This window comes from Juglans microcarpa x Juglans regia, chromosome 4S (genome assembly GCF_004785595.1).
Source record: "Juglans microcarpa x Juglans regia isolate MS1-56 chromosome 4S, Jm3101_v1.0, whole genome shotgun sequence".
Taxonomy (NCBI): Eukaryota; Viridiplantae; Streptophyta; class Magnoliopsida; order Fagales; family Juglandaceae; genus Juglans; species Juglans microcarpa x Juglans regia.
In genome coordinates, this window is record NC_054601.1 from 11,015,314 (window position 1) to 11,032,475 (window position 17,162).

General features: G+C 36.4%; 2 protein-coding genes across 7 annotated transcripts; both read left to right on the forward strand.

The window, feature by feature from the left end:
• The first annotated feature begins 853 nt into the window (after positions 1–853).
• On the forward strand, positions 854–6,373 carry LOC121262524 (NADH dehydrogenase [ubiquinone] iron-sulfur protein 5-B-like). The gene is made up of 2 exons (XM_041165031.1): positions 854–1,064; positions 6,108–6,373. The coding sequence occupies exons 1-2, from the start codon at positions 915–917 to the stop codon at positions 6,210–6,212; spliced, it is 255 nt and encodes an 84-aa protein (XP_041020965.1). The 5' UTR covers positions 854–914; the 3' UTR covers positions 6,213–6,373.
• An 889-nt stretch (positions 6,374–7,262) lies between these two features.
• Positions 7,263–15,148, forward strand: LOC121262523 (serine/arginine-rich-splicing factor SR34-like). Of its 6 annotated transcripts, none has more exons than XR_005940116.1 (15): positions 7,263–7,399; positions 7,793–7,885; positions 8,211–8,276; positions 8,357–8,431; positions 8,524–8,635; positions 8,719–8,765; positions 9,002–9,059; positions 12,498–12,547; positions 12,663–12,719; positions 12,805–12,926; positions 12,992–13,105; positions 13,741–13,828; positions 13,895–14,409; positions 14,695–14,783; positions 14,913–15,025. XR_005940116.1 is itself a non-coding variant. In XM_041165027.1 (14 exons), the coding sequence occupies exons 2-14, from the start codon at positions 7,799–7,801 to the stop codon at positions 14,914–14,916; spliced, it is 915 nt and encodes a 304-aa protein (XP_041020961.1). In that variant the 5' UTR covers positions 7,263–7,399; positions 7,793–7,798; the 3' UTR covers positions 14,917–15,148. The 6 variants fall into 6 exon arrangements, 4 of the variants coding, with proteins under 4 accessions (XP_041020961.1, XP_041020962.1, XP_041020964.1 ...); XR_005940115.1 differs by having other exon boundaries at positions 13,920–14,409; XM_041165027.1 differs by lacking the exon at positions 13,741–13,828 and having other exon boundaries at positions 14,376–14,409; positions 14,913–15,148.
• The last annotated feature ends 2,014 nt before the right edge of the window (positions 15,149–17,162 follow it).

A 17,162-nucleotide genomic window follows, 5' to 3' on the forward strand; every position in this document is an offset into this window, starting at 1 on the left:
ACTATTACACATATTATAAAATATCTACTATAATTAATCACTAAGTACTTAATTAACTAACATATATAATTATGAACTATATTCAATATATAGGTATAAATAACTAGGCAGTACTTGGATTACATACTACATATTTAATTATAAATAATTATACTCATCATCTCTGCATAACACATCTACTTTTTTTTTTCCTCCTAACAAGTATGTAGTGTAAGAATGATGAGTAGAAGAACTTAATTAGTTTTGCAAGAATAAAAAATAAAATAAAAAGCAATGGTGTGCAGTGTAAGCAGATGGATAGAAAGAATCTTTAATTATAAAGGTAACTATGTTTATATTATTAAATTTAATATGTATAGAAGCAAATATGTGTGTGTAAGAATACTAATATATAAAAATAAATTATATATGTTTAATGATTTATGGACAAACTCTAATTGAGTGGAGCTAACGAGCCAAATCGGATATGAACGAGCGAATCTTAACCAAGTTGAGTCGAATTTAATCGAATATGTGTCATTTACTAATCGAACAGATTTCAAGTATTCATGATTCTTATTATGAATACAAAAACACTTTCGTATTCATAATAAGAAAGTGTTTTAGTAAGAAAGTGTTTGAATACAGAAACATTTTCAATTCATTTCATTTCATCTCATCATTACAAATTTCTTAAATTTTCATACAAAATATAATAAATAATTTAATTTTTTTAAATTTTTAAATAATAATAATACTAAAAAATAATATTTTAACAATAATTTATTTAACACATTTAAAATCATTTAATCTCATCACGTAATCTAAAAAGTAAATAAATAATAATTTTACTTCGCAAAACAAATTACCAGAGGGACAGCTTTTGAGGAGAGATCGCAAAGCCACATTCGAGACAGAGAGAGACTGTTGAGAGAATGGCGTCGGGTTGGGGAATCTCAGGTCACAAAGGCCGATGCTACGATTTCTGGGTGGACTTCAGCGAGTGCATGTCCCGCTGCCGTGAGCCAAAGGACTGTGCTCTCCTCCGCGAAGACTACCTCGAGTGCCTCCACCACTCCAAAGAGGTTTTCCCTTTTTCTATTTCTACCAGTTAATTTATCATATATTGCTCATCGTAATCCCCCTTTCCATACTCGAATAAGATTACAAAGCCCTAGATCAACTGGCTGGATTTGCCCGAGTATTAATTTATTCCTGCTTGATTTGGCGTTTGAACCCCAAATGGGTGCCTTTGATTGAAATTCTAATGATATTTTAGCTCATATGTCCGTTGAAGTGTAGACTGTTGAGTATGTTTGGCCTTATTCCCAATCTTGCCACATGTTATGTGGGTTCGGGGATTTCTGAATCGAAAGGGGAGAACTTTTATTTTGTCAGTCATTTCACAGTATTTCTGAAATTTGAGAAGCATTTTATGGGAAGCCTACTTTAGCCGGTCAATTGAAGAAATGAAAAACTAATTAATCTTTGTATGCTTTGACTTGCCCAGCCTCTCACAGAGAAATTAATTCTTCTGAGTTGTTCATTTGTTCTGCAACTACATTGTTGTGTTCTTCAAAAAATAGAAATCCCTTATTAGTTGAAAGTTTACGATGAAATTTTACCATTTTCCAGTTAATGGCCTGTGTTTATCCGTCTTGATTTGGCTTCTTTAGCCTTGAGTAGGAGTATGGAGAGGGAAAAAAAAATAGGCATACCGGGAAACACATTTGTAAGGATCATTTCTTTTTTTTGGATAAGTAAACAATTCTATTGATAAGAATAGGCATACCCCAAGTACACAAGGTGGTATACAAGAGGTAACACCTATTTAGGAAGAAGAAATGGAAACAAGAAAATCATGAAAACCAAGACCATTAAATCTACAGCTTTTGCCCATAGAAATAATGTTCTAACAAAAAATAATCTAAGCTCCTCTAATGAGTCTCATTGTCTTCGAACATCTGGTCATTGCGCTCCTGCCATAAGTACCATAGAATACAAATAGGAACCATCTTCCACACAGTTGTAATTTTGGATACCTCCTAAATTTGTCCAACTAGCCAAAAGCTCAACCACTGTGGCAAGCCCAGACTAGCTCCTTGCTCAATGCATCTTCCTATAACACTCTAGCAACCTCAAAATGCAGTAGAAGATGATCCACATTCTCACCATTATAATCACTCTGCATTTCCCTAAGTTATCCATCGTCAAAATCTTACCCAGAGAAGTTATCCAAGCAAAACATGCCACTTTGGGAGGCGCCTTATTACGCCAAATCTTTCTCCATGGAAAATGATTGTTCTGCGATTGTGTGAGAGACTTATAGAAAGAGCGAACCGAGAATATACCTTTTCGTGCAGGTATCCACCACAACGTATCAAATCCTCGAGTGCTCAGTCTCATGGAATACAGAAGACTAAAAAAATCCGCAAAGCTGCCAACTTTCCAATCTTTGGCCGCCCTAGTGAAATTCACATTCCATTGGACTAGGTCACCATATATCTCCATAAATTCAGCCACTGAAACTTCTTTCTCACACGCAATTATAAAAACTGAAGGGCATGAGTCCTTAAGGGCATTATCTTCACACCATAAGTCGCACCAAAATTTTATTCTAGAGCCATCTCGCAACACAAGTCTAGTGTGAAGAGCAAAAACCCCCCACCCTTGTCTAATCTGCTTCCAGAGTCCCACTCCATAAACCCCACATACCTCCCTAGTGCTCCACCTCCCCCCCCCCCCCCCCCCCCCCCCCCCCCCCCCCCCAACCTCCATATTTGAAGTCAATTACCGACTTCCATAAAGCTTCCGGTTCCATATTATATATCGCCACAACCATTTTCTAAGTCAGGCCCAATTAAAAATCCTTAGATTTGTAATTCCCAACCCACCAGGAGAGATTGGGGATCATACCTTATCCCACTTAATCAGTTGGAATTTGAAATCATCCCCCAAGCCGCTCCAAAGGAAACCACGATGAAGTTGCTCAATACGGGTCGCCACACTTGCTGGAATGGGGAATAAAAAGAAGAAATAAGTTGGTAAACTAGACAGAGTGCTCTTGATTAAGGCGACCTACCAACTTTCGACAAGTACAATCTGTTCTAACTTGCTAATCTACATTCAGTCTTCTTAATTACCATATCCCAAATCGATTTAGCGCTTGAGGCTGCCCCCAAATGAAGACCAAGGTAATTCATGAGAAGAGAGGAGACCTTACATCCAAGAGTGCTAGCCAACGGCTGGATGTTGCGAACATTACCAACTAGCACCAACTCTGACTTGTTGAAGTTCACTTTCAAATTGGATACCGCTTCAAAAAAAAAAAAAGTAAAAGTGCCCTCAATGCCTGAATCTGGTTTGTTCTGCCTCACAAAATATCAGCGTATCATCTGCAAACAACAAGTGGAAAGTGTTAAGAGTACCCCTATTGGGGTCACCAATCGAGAATCCAGCCACAAATCCACTATTAACCGAGGCCGAGATCATTCTGCTCAGCGCCTCCATGATTGACAAAAGGAGTGGGGACAAAAGATCCCTTTGTCTTAGACCTCGAGAGTTCTTAGAGCAAGAACTTTTCCTTCCCAAGGAATATGAGAGTCCACATACCATCTACCCTTATCACTTATCAGAATGGGGTATCATAGGAGGACTAAGGTACCTTCGAGAGCTGCTTTTTTGCATGGACAGCCTCTCTACCTCTCTAGGTAAGTTCTCACCTTGGATGTAAGGAAAGACAAATTATTGCAAGTGACTGGTGCTGCATGGATAAGAATAATGGGAAGTTGATGGATCATTTTTTACTTCATTTCAATTGGCTAGTGTTTTGCATAATGATTTTTTCAGTTGAGTTGGTTTAGAATGGGTCATGCCCAAAAGAATAGTGGACCTTTTGACACTTAAAGGGCTAGGTGGTAGCCCACAAATTACAACAATGTGGAAAATGGTTCCCACTTACCTCATATGGTGTATTTGGAGGGAAACGAATAAAAGAAGTTTTGAAGACTGCAAACGGACGATGGAGGAGCTAAAGAATTTTTCTCAATACTTTCCCCTCCTTTGGACCACTTGTATGGATTTCAATTGGTTTAATTTACACGACTTTCTTATATCCTTTTCTCTTTCTAGATAGATTATGTGTACTTGGATAGCGCATCTTGCACTTTTTAAAAGCTCTTATTGGGGATGAAATGGTTCTATAGAGGACCAAAATCTTCCATGTAAACAGTGAAGCTTCCATACCGTGACACTTGAAATGTAACGCTCCAATGGAAGACCCAAGCCACATGACCTATGCTCTAAAATGACTAGTAAATGACACAATTGGAGCCCCATTGAAACATTTTAAAGAGCGAGAACTTCTTCTTCCAAAAGAATGTGAGATTTCATACACCACTTACCCTTATCACTTATTAGAATGGGGTATCACAATCTCCCCCCTTATATTCCCGACTTTTTTGTCAGGTCAGTTCGTTGTAGGTGGCACGACTCAAGTTTCACATTTCTAGTTGGGATAGAGCTTTGATACCATTTGTAATACTCCAATGGAAAACCCAAACCACATGATCTATACTACAAAAGAATTAGTAAATTATATAATTGGAGCCCCATTGGAACATTATAAAAAGCAAGAACTTCTTTTTCCCAAGTACATACACAATCTACCCCTATCACTTATCAGAATGGGGTATCACACCTCCATATACCCTTCTAGAAAAATGGATTATTATCTCGAGGAAGATATATAGAAAGACGAATTTTGAATATCCCTTACTTGGAAGTAGCAAAAAGGAGTTTGTCTCCACCTTAATGGAGTTTAGGATATTAAAGAACGTGGTAAAGGCTTCTACCTCCTCTAACATTCTACTGAGGGAGATCACTTGATATCTCCAAATGATCTACCATTGAAGCATCCTTATCACGATCAATGCTATTCACATTCCTAAAAGCTTTCCTTGAGGGCCCTAACACCATACCACACATCATGTCAATCTAATACGGGCTCCATCACTTGCTTCAAATCTAACATTATTAGAAAGAAAAATTCTACTCATCATCCTTACACCACACATTACACATGATTTTTTTTTCCCTTACCAAATGTGTGGTGTATGGATTATGAGTAGAAGAATTCCTTTAGTTTAGCAAGAAAAAAAAAAAAAAAATCATGTGTGGTGTGTGGATGATGAGTAGAAGGGCTCTATTAGAAAACTTTTCTCATTTTTTCTTATTCTATAATTCTACCCCATAAGTTACTTATCAAAAAAATAAAATAAAATTCTACCCCATAAGGTCCTTGTACCTCATTGGATTACCTCCCACTCTACACAGTACACACACTTGTATTTAGAGTCTATAACTGCCCTCCACAATGCTTCTCTCTCATTTTGATATTGCCAAAGCTTCTTCTTCAATAGTGCATGATTAAACAATTGTAGGTTTCAAACTCCTAAACCACCATAATAGACAGGGGAACATACTTTGGCTCAGCTGACCAGGTGAAATTTGACATATCACCTAATCCCATCCTGAAAGGAAGTCTCATTGTAGCTTCCCTAAGCGGTTGTCCATGCTAGAAGGAAGCGGAAATAGAGATGTGAAATACGTAGGCAAATTAGAGAGAGCCAATAGCTACTTTTATATGCCATTCAAAGGTTAAAACTAAAAAGGTGAAATTACTTGGAAGAATTTTATGTTTTGACTTTTTGTATTAAAGGATACATACTCTAATATTTCAATTGAAGACTGTCAAAATTATTTCAAAGTCAATAAGAAGCAATGATTAGGTTCTACTTTATTCTTTATTCAAAGATTACAGCAAAATCCTAAACTGTAAAATTACGTGAGACACTACCATTAGCTCTACTTAGACATCTAGAAAAGAATTTGATCCAATAATATTTTATGCAGGTCTCATGGCATCTTGTATTTTGTAAATGTTTAATGGTTTGTTGATTTGCTATATAATCTTAATATCTGAAATGAAAAAAATACTTGGACAATTTTAACTACCTTGGAGGAAATGCAATGCCAAAAGCAATGAAACAAGAATGTGAAATATACAGGCACCTATCATCTTGGTTTGTGTTACCTTTTGAATCTCATTATCTGGAACTTTATTGCAGTTCCAACGAAGAAATCGGATCTATAAGGAGGAGCAACGTAAGCTGCGAGCGGCTGCAAGGAAGCCCGAGGAGGGTAAAGAGAGTGTTGATAAACATCATCATTAGTCTGTAATTGGTCATCTTCTTCTTAGACCTGAGAATAAAAATTGTACCAAGATGTATTATTCAGAACTTGATTATGTTACTCTGTTTTTTGTTTCTTCTGGATGCTGTGCACTTCCTTGGCACGGGCAATGAGACAAAGATTAAAGATAAAACTCTTTTGCACAAGATGCGTATTGGAAACTGATCTTCTAGGCACACTCTACTTTATGTTACCTTTTTTCATTGTTGGTGATCGGGGAAAGTTAGTCCTGAATCCTATTTGTAAGCAATTTGCAAAATTTACACAGCTTGCAAAGAATAAGATAGGATTTGGTGCATGCCATCGGGAATAAGCATGGCTGTCAAAATGTGAATCGGGAAATAGCACAAGGTGAAACACTTGTACAGTGCAGGATATACGAAAATGTAAAACTTATACAAAGTTTAATAATATAATATTAAATAGATAACTTAAATGAAAATTTGTTTCTAATAAATTTAATTTAGTAAATTATTATATGGTTTTTAGAAACTACTCCAAGCATGTAATTTACGTGTCAAATTCAAATGGATCACATATTTCAAACAAATTAATTAGAAATTAAAATTCGTCTTGTTTGTTTTCACAATTTTTCTCAACTCACTAATTTCATCTAATTATTATAATTTTTTCAAATTCTCACACAAAATAAAATAAATAATTTCATTTTTTCAAATCTTTAAAAAAACATAATAGTAAACAAATATATTTTAATAATATTTTATTTAATTTTTAACTTTCGTTTCAATTCATCTCAGCTGTAAAAACAAACGAGATACATTTTTCATACCAAACATAGAAGAAATAACGTACAAATTTATGTTAAATTGTAATATGATGTGATATGTTAAATTATAAAATTATATTTTATTATAAAATAAATATAAATATCATGTTAATTTATAAATTTATGAGCAACACCACTTTCTCGTTTAACTTGGAATTGTACTGTTTTTTGAAGAGAAACGCGAGATGGTACTTGTAATATTATGGCGATGATAATGAGACATACAAGATACATTCGGTTTACACATTATCTTTCCCTAAACCTAACGCAGTTTCTTTACTTTATCCTGCGTCGTCTCGCCCGAGAGCCCTTTCCCTGAGTTCCCTCCTTCTCCCCAGTCAAAAACCCTATTCACAGCGTTGTCACCTTTGCGCTTTCTAGGTAAGTGGCTCTCTCATGCACGATCTTCGACACCCTAGAAACACTGATTCGCAGGTCACGTTCCCCTGTTTGATAGTTGAGAAAGGGCACTAAAATCGACAAAGAAAACCAAATTATGAATTTGGAGTTGTCCTTTTCGCGATGCTTTTGTTTCATTGACGTTTGCTTATTCTCTAAGCTATTTATCTCTCTATTGTGGTTTACCTGACTCGGGTTCTTTTTCAGTTGGGTCCTAAATTACGGAAAATCTGAGATTTGTAATTTTTGTGCTGTTTCTTTTGCTCATAAAATGAGCAACCCAATGGATCCGTTTTGTTTCGTACTGCTATTCCTTTTGCATGGTTTTAGCTTTAATTTCCTGGGCTTATTGATTTAGATGCATTTTTGTCTTAGGAAAGAATGAGTAGCCGTGCGAGCCGAACTCTCTATGTCGGCAATCTTCCTGCCGATATTCGCGAGAGAGAAGTGGAGGATTTGTTTCACAAGGTAACTTTGATTTTATTTTAACTGTTTGGCCTGGTTTGTATGTGACGTGCCTTTAGTTTTTCACGATACTGGGCCGAATAAACATGTAAATGCGAAGCGTATGAATTTGTCTTGTTCAACGAACCTGAACTGAAAGTCCATAGGATTTATAGGTAAGGCAACTTGTCGAATTTATAGAGCTTATACCCAGTTGAGGTCTGAATGCACCGAGTTATATTTTATGTAGTTTTTCCTAAAGATTGATGTATGTGAGTTGCAAATGGATTTGAATAAGTTGTATACTTTTGTCTTGATTAATTAGAAGAATTGATCTTTGCAAATGCAGTATGGACGTGTAGCCCACATTGATCTGAAGGTACCACCAAGGCCCCCAGGTTATGCATTTGTTGAGGTGAGTTGATAGGTTCTTAAATTGATATGGTTTCTTTGTTTCTACTTTTTTTTCCCCATTATTAACATTATTTTTTACAGTTTGAAGATGCTCAAGACGCTGAAGATGCTATTCGTGGTCGTGATGGCTATGATTTTGACGGGCATCGGCTACGTGTGAGTCATTCTTCTATGTGTACATATGTTTCCACTTTGAGTATGATATCCACGTGGCTTGGCTTATCTTGTATGTTCCCATCTATTTATAGGTGGAACTGGCACATGGTGGCCGTGGACATCCATCATCAAGAGATCGTTATAGTAGTCATAGCAATGGTCGTGGTGGACGTGGTGGAGTATCCAGGCGCTCTGAATTTCGTGGTGTGTACATTATTCAATACTCTTATTTTTTAGTGTATTTGGAATATATTGTCTTCTGAAGTTGTTCTTGTTCCACCATGTAGTGCTTATCACTGGATTGCCTTCTTCTGCTTCATGGCAAGACCTTAAGGTGAGCATTAGTGTGGATAAGTTGGTAAGAAAAAATCTATTTGCAAGCCCTTTTTTTTTTTTCACACATCCAACACACCGCTGACGTGGGTCCCACAATGATGAAAAGTTTTGGTGTTTTAACTTGTTTATAACTATAATGGGTCCTGGGACAAGTGGTATGTTGACACACCTGGCTTGCTAGTAGCAAAACACTTTCTGAAAGTTTAATTTTGATTAATTGATGTCTTGTATCAGGACCACATGCGACAAGCTGGGGATGTTTGTTTTTCCCAAGTTTTCCGTGAGAACGGTGGTAAGACAGATAATTCTAATGGTCTTGTTTGAAGTTTATAATGACATAGTGGTGGTGTCAAAATTTGAGATGATTCTAGTTTTTGATGGTTCTAGTTTTCTATTGATCTTTACCATCTTGCCTTTTTACAATATGGGTGAAGGATCTGGATAATAGTTCCTCTTTGGTCTGGATTGGGTGTCAATGGCCATTTTACACGTTCAAATGAGAGGCTAACACGTCAATCGCCCAATTTCTTACTAGCAAGCTTGACCACATGAGATCACAGCCCACTTTTGAATCTCAGTTGCTTTCTCCCAACGTCCTCAATCTTTCTCTCACTCGATCTGTCACCATTCCTCTCTCAATCTCTCAACCTGCAACCACCATCCCTCCTCATCGTCACTGCTGTCTCCCATTCACATGTTCATCATTGTAACCACTGTATCTTAGCGGTGTAATCTCAGTTTTCTCCTCCTCCTTATCTAATGGTTCTCTCTGTCTTCACCATCCAGTTCCGCCGCACCACACTCAAGGTTAGTTTTTCAATTGCTGGTTCCTCCCCATCTCACAGCCCAATGTTTTGCCACACTACAACACAGCCTATTATTCTAAATCTAAATCTTCCATTTGCTGCGGTAAAACTCCAGAACACAAAACCCCAACCCAAAAAATGTGCCAACAGCAATGATTTCTTCAAGTTAAGCCTAAGAAATCAATTTCTGAGCAACGATTCCACCTTATAGTTCTATCCGCAATTTCTCAGTAACCAGAGAATAAACTCAAAAATACAAGCTGTGACACATTTAGTGCTTGATGAAAGAACACGGGTTTTCAAGAGCGAAGGAAATGAACTTCAATGGGGCAAAAAGGGCTTACAGTTGTGGTAGAACACCAGGAGGGAGGGAGAGAGAGGGCTTAATCCTGTGTTGTCACTTTTTACTTTACACCAAATCCAGATTCCAGGTTTTCCCTCTGGATAAAAGTTGGTATGCAGTTAAGAAATTTCTAAATCCTATGGGAGCTGTGCCAAATTCCTTGCTTTTAAAGAAGAGGGCTTAATCCTGTGTTATCAATTTTTACTTTACACCACATCCAGATTCCAGGTTTTCCTTCTGGATAAAAGTTGGTATGCAGTTAAGAAATTTCTAAATCCTATGGGAGCTGTGCCAAATTCCTTGCTTTTAATGAAGTTCTCATTTTATACCTAGACTTGGGACAGGGAGTGATGGGCTTTTGGGATTGTTGCGTATGTATGTATTCCCACACACACATTGTTTACTTATAAAAAAAAAAAAAAAATTGTATTCACACACACAAAATACACATTTTCAATTATTTTGATTATGATTGTTTTGTTGTTTTAGGTTTGTCTAGAGAAACTGAAGTTTACTTTTCTCATTCATACTGAAAATAGATTTACAAGGGTTTATTTATAGATTACAATGCTGAAATAGATAAGGAAAGAAATAACTAATTGATAAGGGAAGAAATAGATAAGGAAAGAAATAACTCGTAAAAGGAAAAGATAAATCTCCTAAAAAACTCTCGTAAGATATTCACAAATTTACAACAAACTCCCTAAAATACATTCTGATTGAGTCATCCAACACTCCTCAAGCTTGCTTGAAGATATCTTTGATGGCCAGCTTGCTGTTCAAGTTCTCAAACTGTTTCTTTGGCAGACCCTTGGTAAATATATCAGCTACTTGTTCAGTAGTCGGAATATAAGATAAACTGATCAGTCCACTATCTATGTTCTCCTTTATGAAATGTTTGTCAACTTCAACATGTTTTGTTCTATCATGAAGTACCGGATTGTGAGCAATGGCTATGGCAGCTTTATTATCACAATATAATCTCATAGGTAGTGAGTTTTCAACCCTCAATTCTTCAAGTAATCTTTTAATCCATAACACTTCACAGATCCCATGGGCAACAGCCTTAAATTCAGCTTCTGCACTACTCCTAGCCACCACATTCTGCTTTTTGCTGCACCATGTAACCAGGTTTCCTCCAACAAAAGCACAATAGCCAGACGTTGATCTTCTATCTGTTATACTCCCAGCCCAATCTGCATCAATGTATATCTCAACTTGTAGATGTCCATAGTCTCCAAACAATAAACCTCTACCTGAGTTCCCTTTAAGTACCTTAGAATTCTGTACACTGCATCAAAGTGGTCAGGTCCAGGTGAGTGCATAAATTGACTTACCATACTAACTATAAAAGCTATGTCAGGGTGTGTATGTGAGAGATAAATCAGTCTTCCAACCAGTCTTTGAAACTGATCTTTATTAGTGACTTCTTTTGGCTTGGTAGGTTGTAACTTTAGATTCAGTTCTATGGGTGTCTCTGCAGCCTTACATCTTAATAAACCTGTTTCCCCAAGCAAGTCAAGTATATATTTCCTTTGTGAAACAAAAATACCTCTCTTAGACCTTGCAAATTCCATACCAAGAAAATACTTCAAGCTGCCCAAGTCTTTGATCTCAAAGTCATTAGCAAGCACCTTCTTTAATCTTTCAATTTCACTGCTGTCATTTCCTGTCAAAATAATGTCATCAACATAGACAATTAAAACAACAACTTTCCCTTCACCTGAGTGCCTGTAGAATATAGTGTGATCAGCCTGACCTTGAATGTAACCGTGACTCTTTACAGCCCTCCCAAAGCATTCAAACCAAGCTTTAGGGGATTGCTTGAGTCCATACAATGAATTTTTCAATTTGCACACTTTTTCTCTACCAAGTTTACCTTCAAAAACTGGTGGCAACTCCATAAAAACTTCCTCCTCTAGATCTCCATTTAAGAAGGCATTCTTTACATCTAACTGGTGTAAGGACCTAAAATGTACAGCCAAAGACAGTAACACTCGGATTGAGTTTATCTTTGCCACGGGAGCAAAAGTTTCTTGGTAGTCAATTCCATAGGTTGTGTGAATCCCTTGGCTACGAGTCTCGCCTTGTATCTTTCTACACTGCCATCAGCCTTGCATTTCATAGTGAACACCCACTTACATCTACACACTTCTTCTCCTTAGGTAAATCAACACCTACCTGTGTTTAGAGTTTGATAAAAAAAAACCCTAGAATGAGTTACCCAGGTTTGTCTCTGATACCATCTAGAGAAACTGAAATTGACTTTTCTCATTCATACTGAAAATAGATTTACAAGGGTTTATTTATAGATTACAATGCTGAAATAGATAAGGAAAGAAATAACTAATTGATAAGGGAAGAAATAGATAAGGAAAGAAATAACTCCTAAAAGGAAAAGATGAATCTCCTAAAAAACTCTCCTAAGGTATTCACAAATTAACAACAAACTCCCTAAAATACTTTCTGATTGAGTCATCCAACAGTTTGTTAGTTGATACTGGTATTTGAGCTAAGAGCTCAGAAGAAAACATGTGGGATTTAATTTTCCTTCTAAATGTCTGTAATGTTTGTTTTGTAGGCACAACAGGGATTGTGGATTACACAAACTATGAAGACATGAAGTATGCAGTAAGTGAAATCTCTTTCATGATTGCTGATGAACAATATGAATGACCTCCCCTGAAGTTGAGTTCAATCAGGATTAAGTAGGTAGTTTTCTGAATTTGTACTCCTCTTTCTGCAGGTAAAAAAACTTGATGACTCTGAGTTTCGGAATGCATTTTCTCGGGGATATGTTCGTGTATGCATTAACTTAGATACTTTTGAATATTTCACTTTTCCTCTTGGTGCATGTCGTCTTTGTTTATTGTTGTATTTGTTTACAGGTTAGGGAATATGATTCAAAGAGGGATGCCTCTAGGAGCCCTAGTCGTGGTCGATCTTATTCAAGAGGCAGGAGCTATAGCCGCAGTCGTAGCCGAAGTATTAGTCTGGGCAGGAGCAAGAGGTAAAGTCATAGATGTCTTGGTAAGTCCGTAATTATTTTTTTCTAACTCTCTGATTGTAATGCAGCAAGTCTCCTAAAGCCAAATCTTCTCACCGTTCGCCTGCTAGATTGCAGTCGAGGCCTGCTTCTCGATCTCACTCTCGTTCTCGCCCTGGTTCAAGGTCCCGTTCTATGTCAGGGTATGCATTTTTCTCTCCATATGGGGGGTGTGTTTTATTGATCTTATCATGCTCGATGCTAATGGGTCTCTTTTCCTTGAAAGATTGAGGAAATTCGTGAGACAATGTCATCTTGTTGGCTGCTTTATTGATCTCTCTGGGGGATTTTGGACATCCTTAAGGGATGGCATCTTTTGAGTTAGTTCGCAGAGTTGTTCATTCATAAGTGCAGAAAATACCTTGGGATCCCATAATTAAGTCCTTGACTTGCAGCTGTTGACTCTTTGAATGCATCTTTGCAATTGTTTGGGCTAACCTTACTCTGTTGCACCTAGCTCGCCTGTCAGTCACTGAGTTTACAATCCTTGACTCTCCACTATCATTACTGAAGTATGTTAGTGTTGATGTTCATGCAAGTTGTAACTCTAATTTCAAGTGCTAAGGGGAAGAAGTACTTGCTCACTCTTCAGCTTGAAATGGCGTTGCCCTGGAAAATTTTACTAATGATTCAAGTAATTTTTTGGAGTTATCAGACGTGATTTAGTGTTCCTTTTGCCATTTTACTTTTGCATCAATATCATAACTATTTGTGCCTTTAAAGGTTGGGGTAGAGCAAATGTACATCAATTGTGAAAATTCCCCGTTTGTTTTTCTAGATATGGATACATGCAGCAAAGTGGGGATTGGATATTAGGATCTTGATGGGATTTGGTTCTGTTGCCTGCAACTCTTTTGGTTGTGGAGGTATGCTGTTTTTTAGATGGGCAGCTTCTGAAACCTTGGCAGTGCCTCTGTTCTAATTTTGTTTAGCATTGCAAATGTCCATGGGTGCTAGATTGGGAACAAAGGAGATCATGGTTGCAATTTTAAAGCTGGATATCTGTGACCTAAGTGGCATTGGGATTTGGATATCATCATCAATGAGCAGTAGAGATGATTTCATTTTCCTTTTCTGCTCCAACATTTGCCAAGCTAATAGGCTGCTCACTGGATTTTTTTTGGTACAGTAGGGAAAATTTCTCTTCCGTCCACTGGTGTCTTGAAAATACCTTCTGATGCTTTCATTAAGATTTCTTGTCTCTATGAGTTTTTGTCATGTTTATAGACTGGAGTTATATGAATTGGCCTGATATTTTTTGTTTTGTTGAACTGCTATATATTATATTTTTGGCTTTTCCATGTATCCATTTGGATATGGTAACTCCGTGGAAGAGGCATCAAGGCTCTTGGATCGAATTTGGTAAAAGGAACATGTGGGTTTTAAAATGGGTTGTTTCTGGAACTTTTGCAGATCCCGCTCAAGATCCAGATCTCCGGTGCCTGCGGTAAGCGTTTTGTTTGTTAGACTAAATATAAGTTGTGACATGCCCCCATCCAAGGGGTGGGCTGGATTGTCTGAGACAGATATTTTACTAGGCGATTTTAATTATTAGAGCCATATCTAATTTAATGAATGTTTAAAAATGATTCTGAAAAAATCGTGATCTAATGTGTATAAAGCCTGCCTGCCGTTTCAACAAACATGTTATTGAGACGTGCCATTACAGTTAGACAATAAAATTGATGTCATTACTTATAAAAAAAAAAAAAATGATGTTATTCTCTTACAGCGTGAGAAACATAAGAGTAAAAGCCCAAAGAGACGCAGTACAAGCAGGAGCCCAAGCAGGAGCAGGAGCAAGAGCAAGAGCGTATCCAGGTCTACTCATCTCTAATTTCTTTTTCCTATTGTCATTTACTATCTTGTGTCAACGTCATCCTTTTGTTGTTCTTTATGAAGAAAAATGATAGCTTCTATCGGAATCCTGATTGCAAACTTGTTTGGCAGGTGAGATCTGATTGCAGCTGATCTGTTAATCCCTGAAGCACTGATGAGGGTGTGGTCTTTTCTGTTTTTTGTTTTTCTTTCTACTGTACCAGGAATTATGCTTGGCCAGCAATAGCAGGCCTATTAAGTAGAACAGATATTTAAACTGTCGACATGTTTTCTAAATCTTTTTGAATCCTTGTTAGATTGGAACTTCAACATTTTCCATGTTTGTATTTTACATGAGATTTGCTAAATGCCATCTTTCCATTTTTTAGGGTGATTGATGTGATGTCTATATATAGTTAAATCTTCCTATCAACCACTGTTCACTACCTCGCATTTTATATACTATGAAAAAAGAAAGAAAAAGCTGTAGTTGTAGAGTTAAATAGTGACTGATGTATAGCAAAGCCCGAGAGAGCATATTACTTGCATCAGCAGGGTGTTCAAAGCATTTTATCAACAGTCATGTTCGGAATTGATTATCAAAATTCTGACATTTTATTTATATGATATACTGAACAGTTTTTCAGTATGGATACTTATTTATGGTGTATAGATTTATTTTTGCAAAGCTGAGTCAATTATAGGTTTGGGTAGTGAGATGAAAATTTTTAGTTTTAGATGAAAGTTTAAAATATTATTTTTTAATATTATTATTATTTTGAGATTTGAAAAAGTTGAATTGTTTATTATATTTTGTGTAGAAATTTAAAAAAATTGTAATGATGAAATAAAATAAAAATTTTGTGTCATCCCATTTGCCAAATCTAAATGCATGAAGAACTCTTAACTCTGTTTTTTTTTGCGACCAACTAGAACAGTCTCTCTCCCACACTGAAGCCCATGAAATGCTCAAAACTAGCTTGACCATAGAATCACAGGCGCTCAGGTTTTATGTGGCTCGAAGGTTTGTGGAAGTTGACTTCTTTTTTATTTTTTAAGAAATAGATATTATAGGGTACGGGACCGATGTCCCAGCCGATGGTCCAACCGATAAAGTGCCATTTCAGTTTTTTTTTTTTTTTTTTAAATACTATTTTTTATTTATAAAAAATATATAAACTCAATAATATTATTTTCTTAATCACTAGGAAAATTCTTAATCACTAAGAAAAAGATAAAAAAAAAAGAATCGGTCAAAACCATTAATTTTCCGTCGGTTTAATAAGCATTACTCTATGGTAAAAACAATGGGGTTGGAAATTCTAGCAAGGGTAATGCCATGAAGACCGATGGTCTACATATAGCTAACCGATGGTTTTATTTTTATTTTCATTTAATTTTTGTTTTTTTTCAAAACATTAAGAAATATTTTTTAATATTTAAGAAAAGAAAAGAAAAAAAAATAAAAAAACTAATTCAATACATTTTTTTAGCATTTGAAAAAAATAAATAATAAAAAAAAAATGCACCTATCTGTGCAAATGTTCAGTAGACCATTGGTCTACCTAGCATTTTCCTTCTAACAAAGCTTTCAGTAGGGGTGCTACCTGCCCCCTATGGGGCGGGGCCACCCCTTCCCTGCCCCATGCAGGGAGTTGGGTTTTCATTCCTGTCCCTGGCCATCGGGATGCGAGGGCGGGGTACCCCGCCCCGATTGGCAGGGTGCGAGGCAAATTCTTAATCTGTCCCGCCTCTATCTACTTAAAAAAAATTACATTTTACTTAGTTTAAAAATTACTTCTAAGTGTAAAAGTAATTAAAAATATATTTTTAGTCCCAAATTATAAATTTAAAATTTTTAAATATGACTATAATTTAAAAACTATGAAATTTTTAAATTTGCTAGTGCATATTTTATGTAAATTGTAGTGTATTAACTTTTAAACTATATAGTTTTTAAATTTGCCAATGCATATTTTGTGAATAAGTCTAACAAATTATAATATATATTTATATATACAGAATTTATAAAATATAAATATATTTATGTTTATATATATATATAATATATATATATATATATATATATATATAAATGTATGCGGGAGCCGGAGCGGGGCAGAGTTGGGCCTTCCTCACCACTTGCCCTGCTAGTCACCCTAAATGCGAGGCAGGGCGGGGGGATCCACCCCCACATGGGCGGAGCGGGGTTGCTCGCCTTGCCATGTCGAGGTAGGACGGACAGGGCTACCCACCCCTAACTTTTAGTATAATGTTTACAGTCACACAAATAAATAAAAAAATAAAATTAGAAGTGAAAAGTGTAGTCAAAATGTTGCAATTAAGAAAGAAAAGAAAGGGTCGATTGATAATATTTATTAT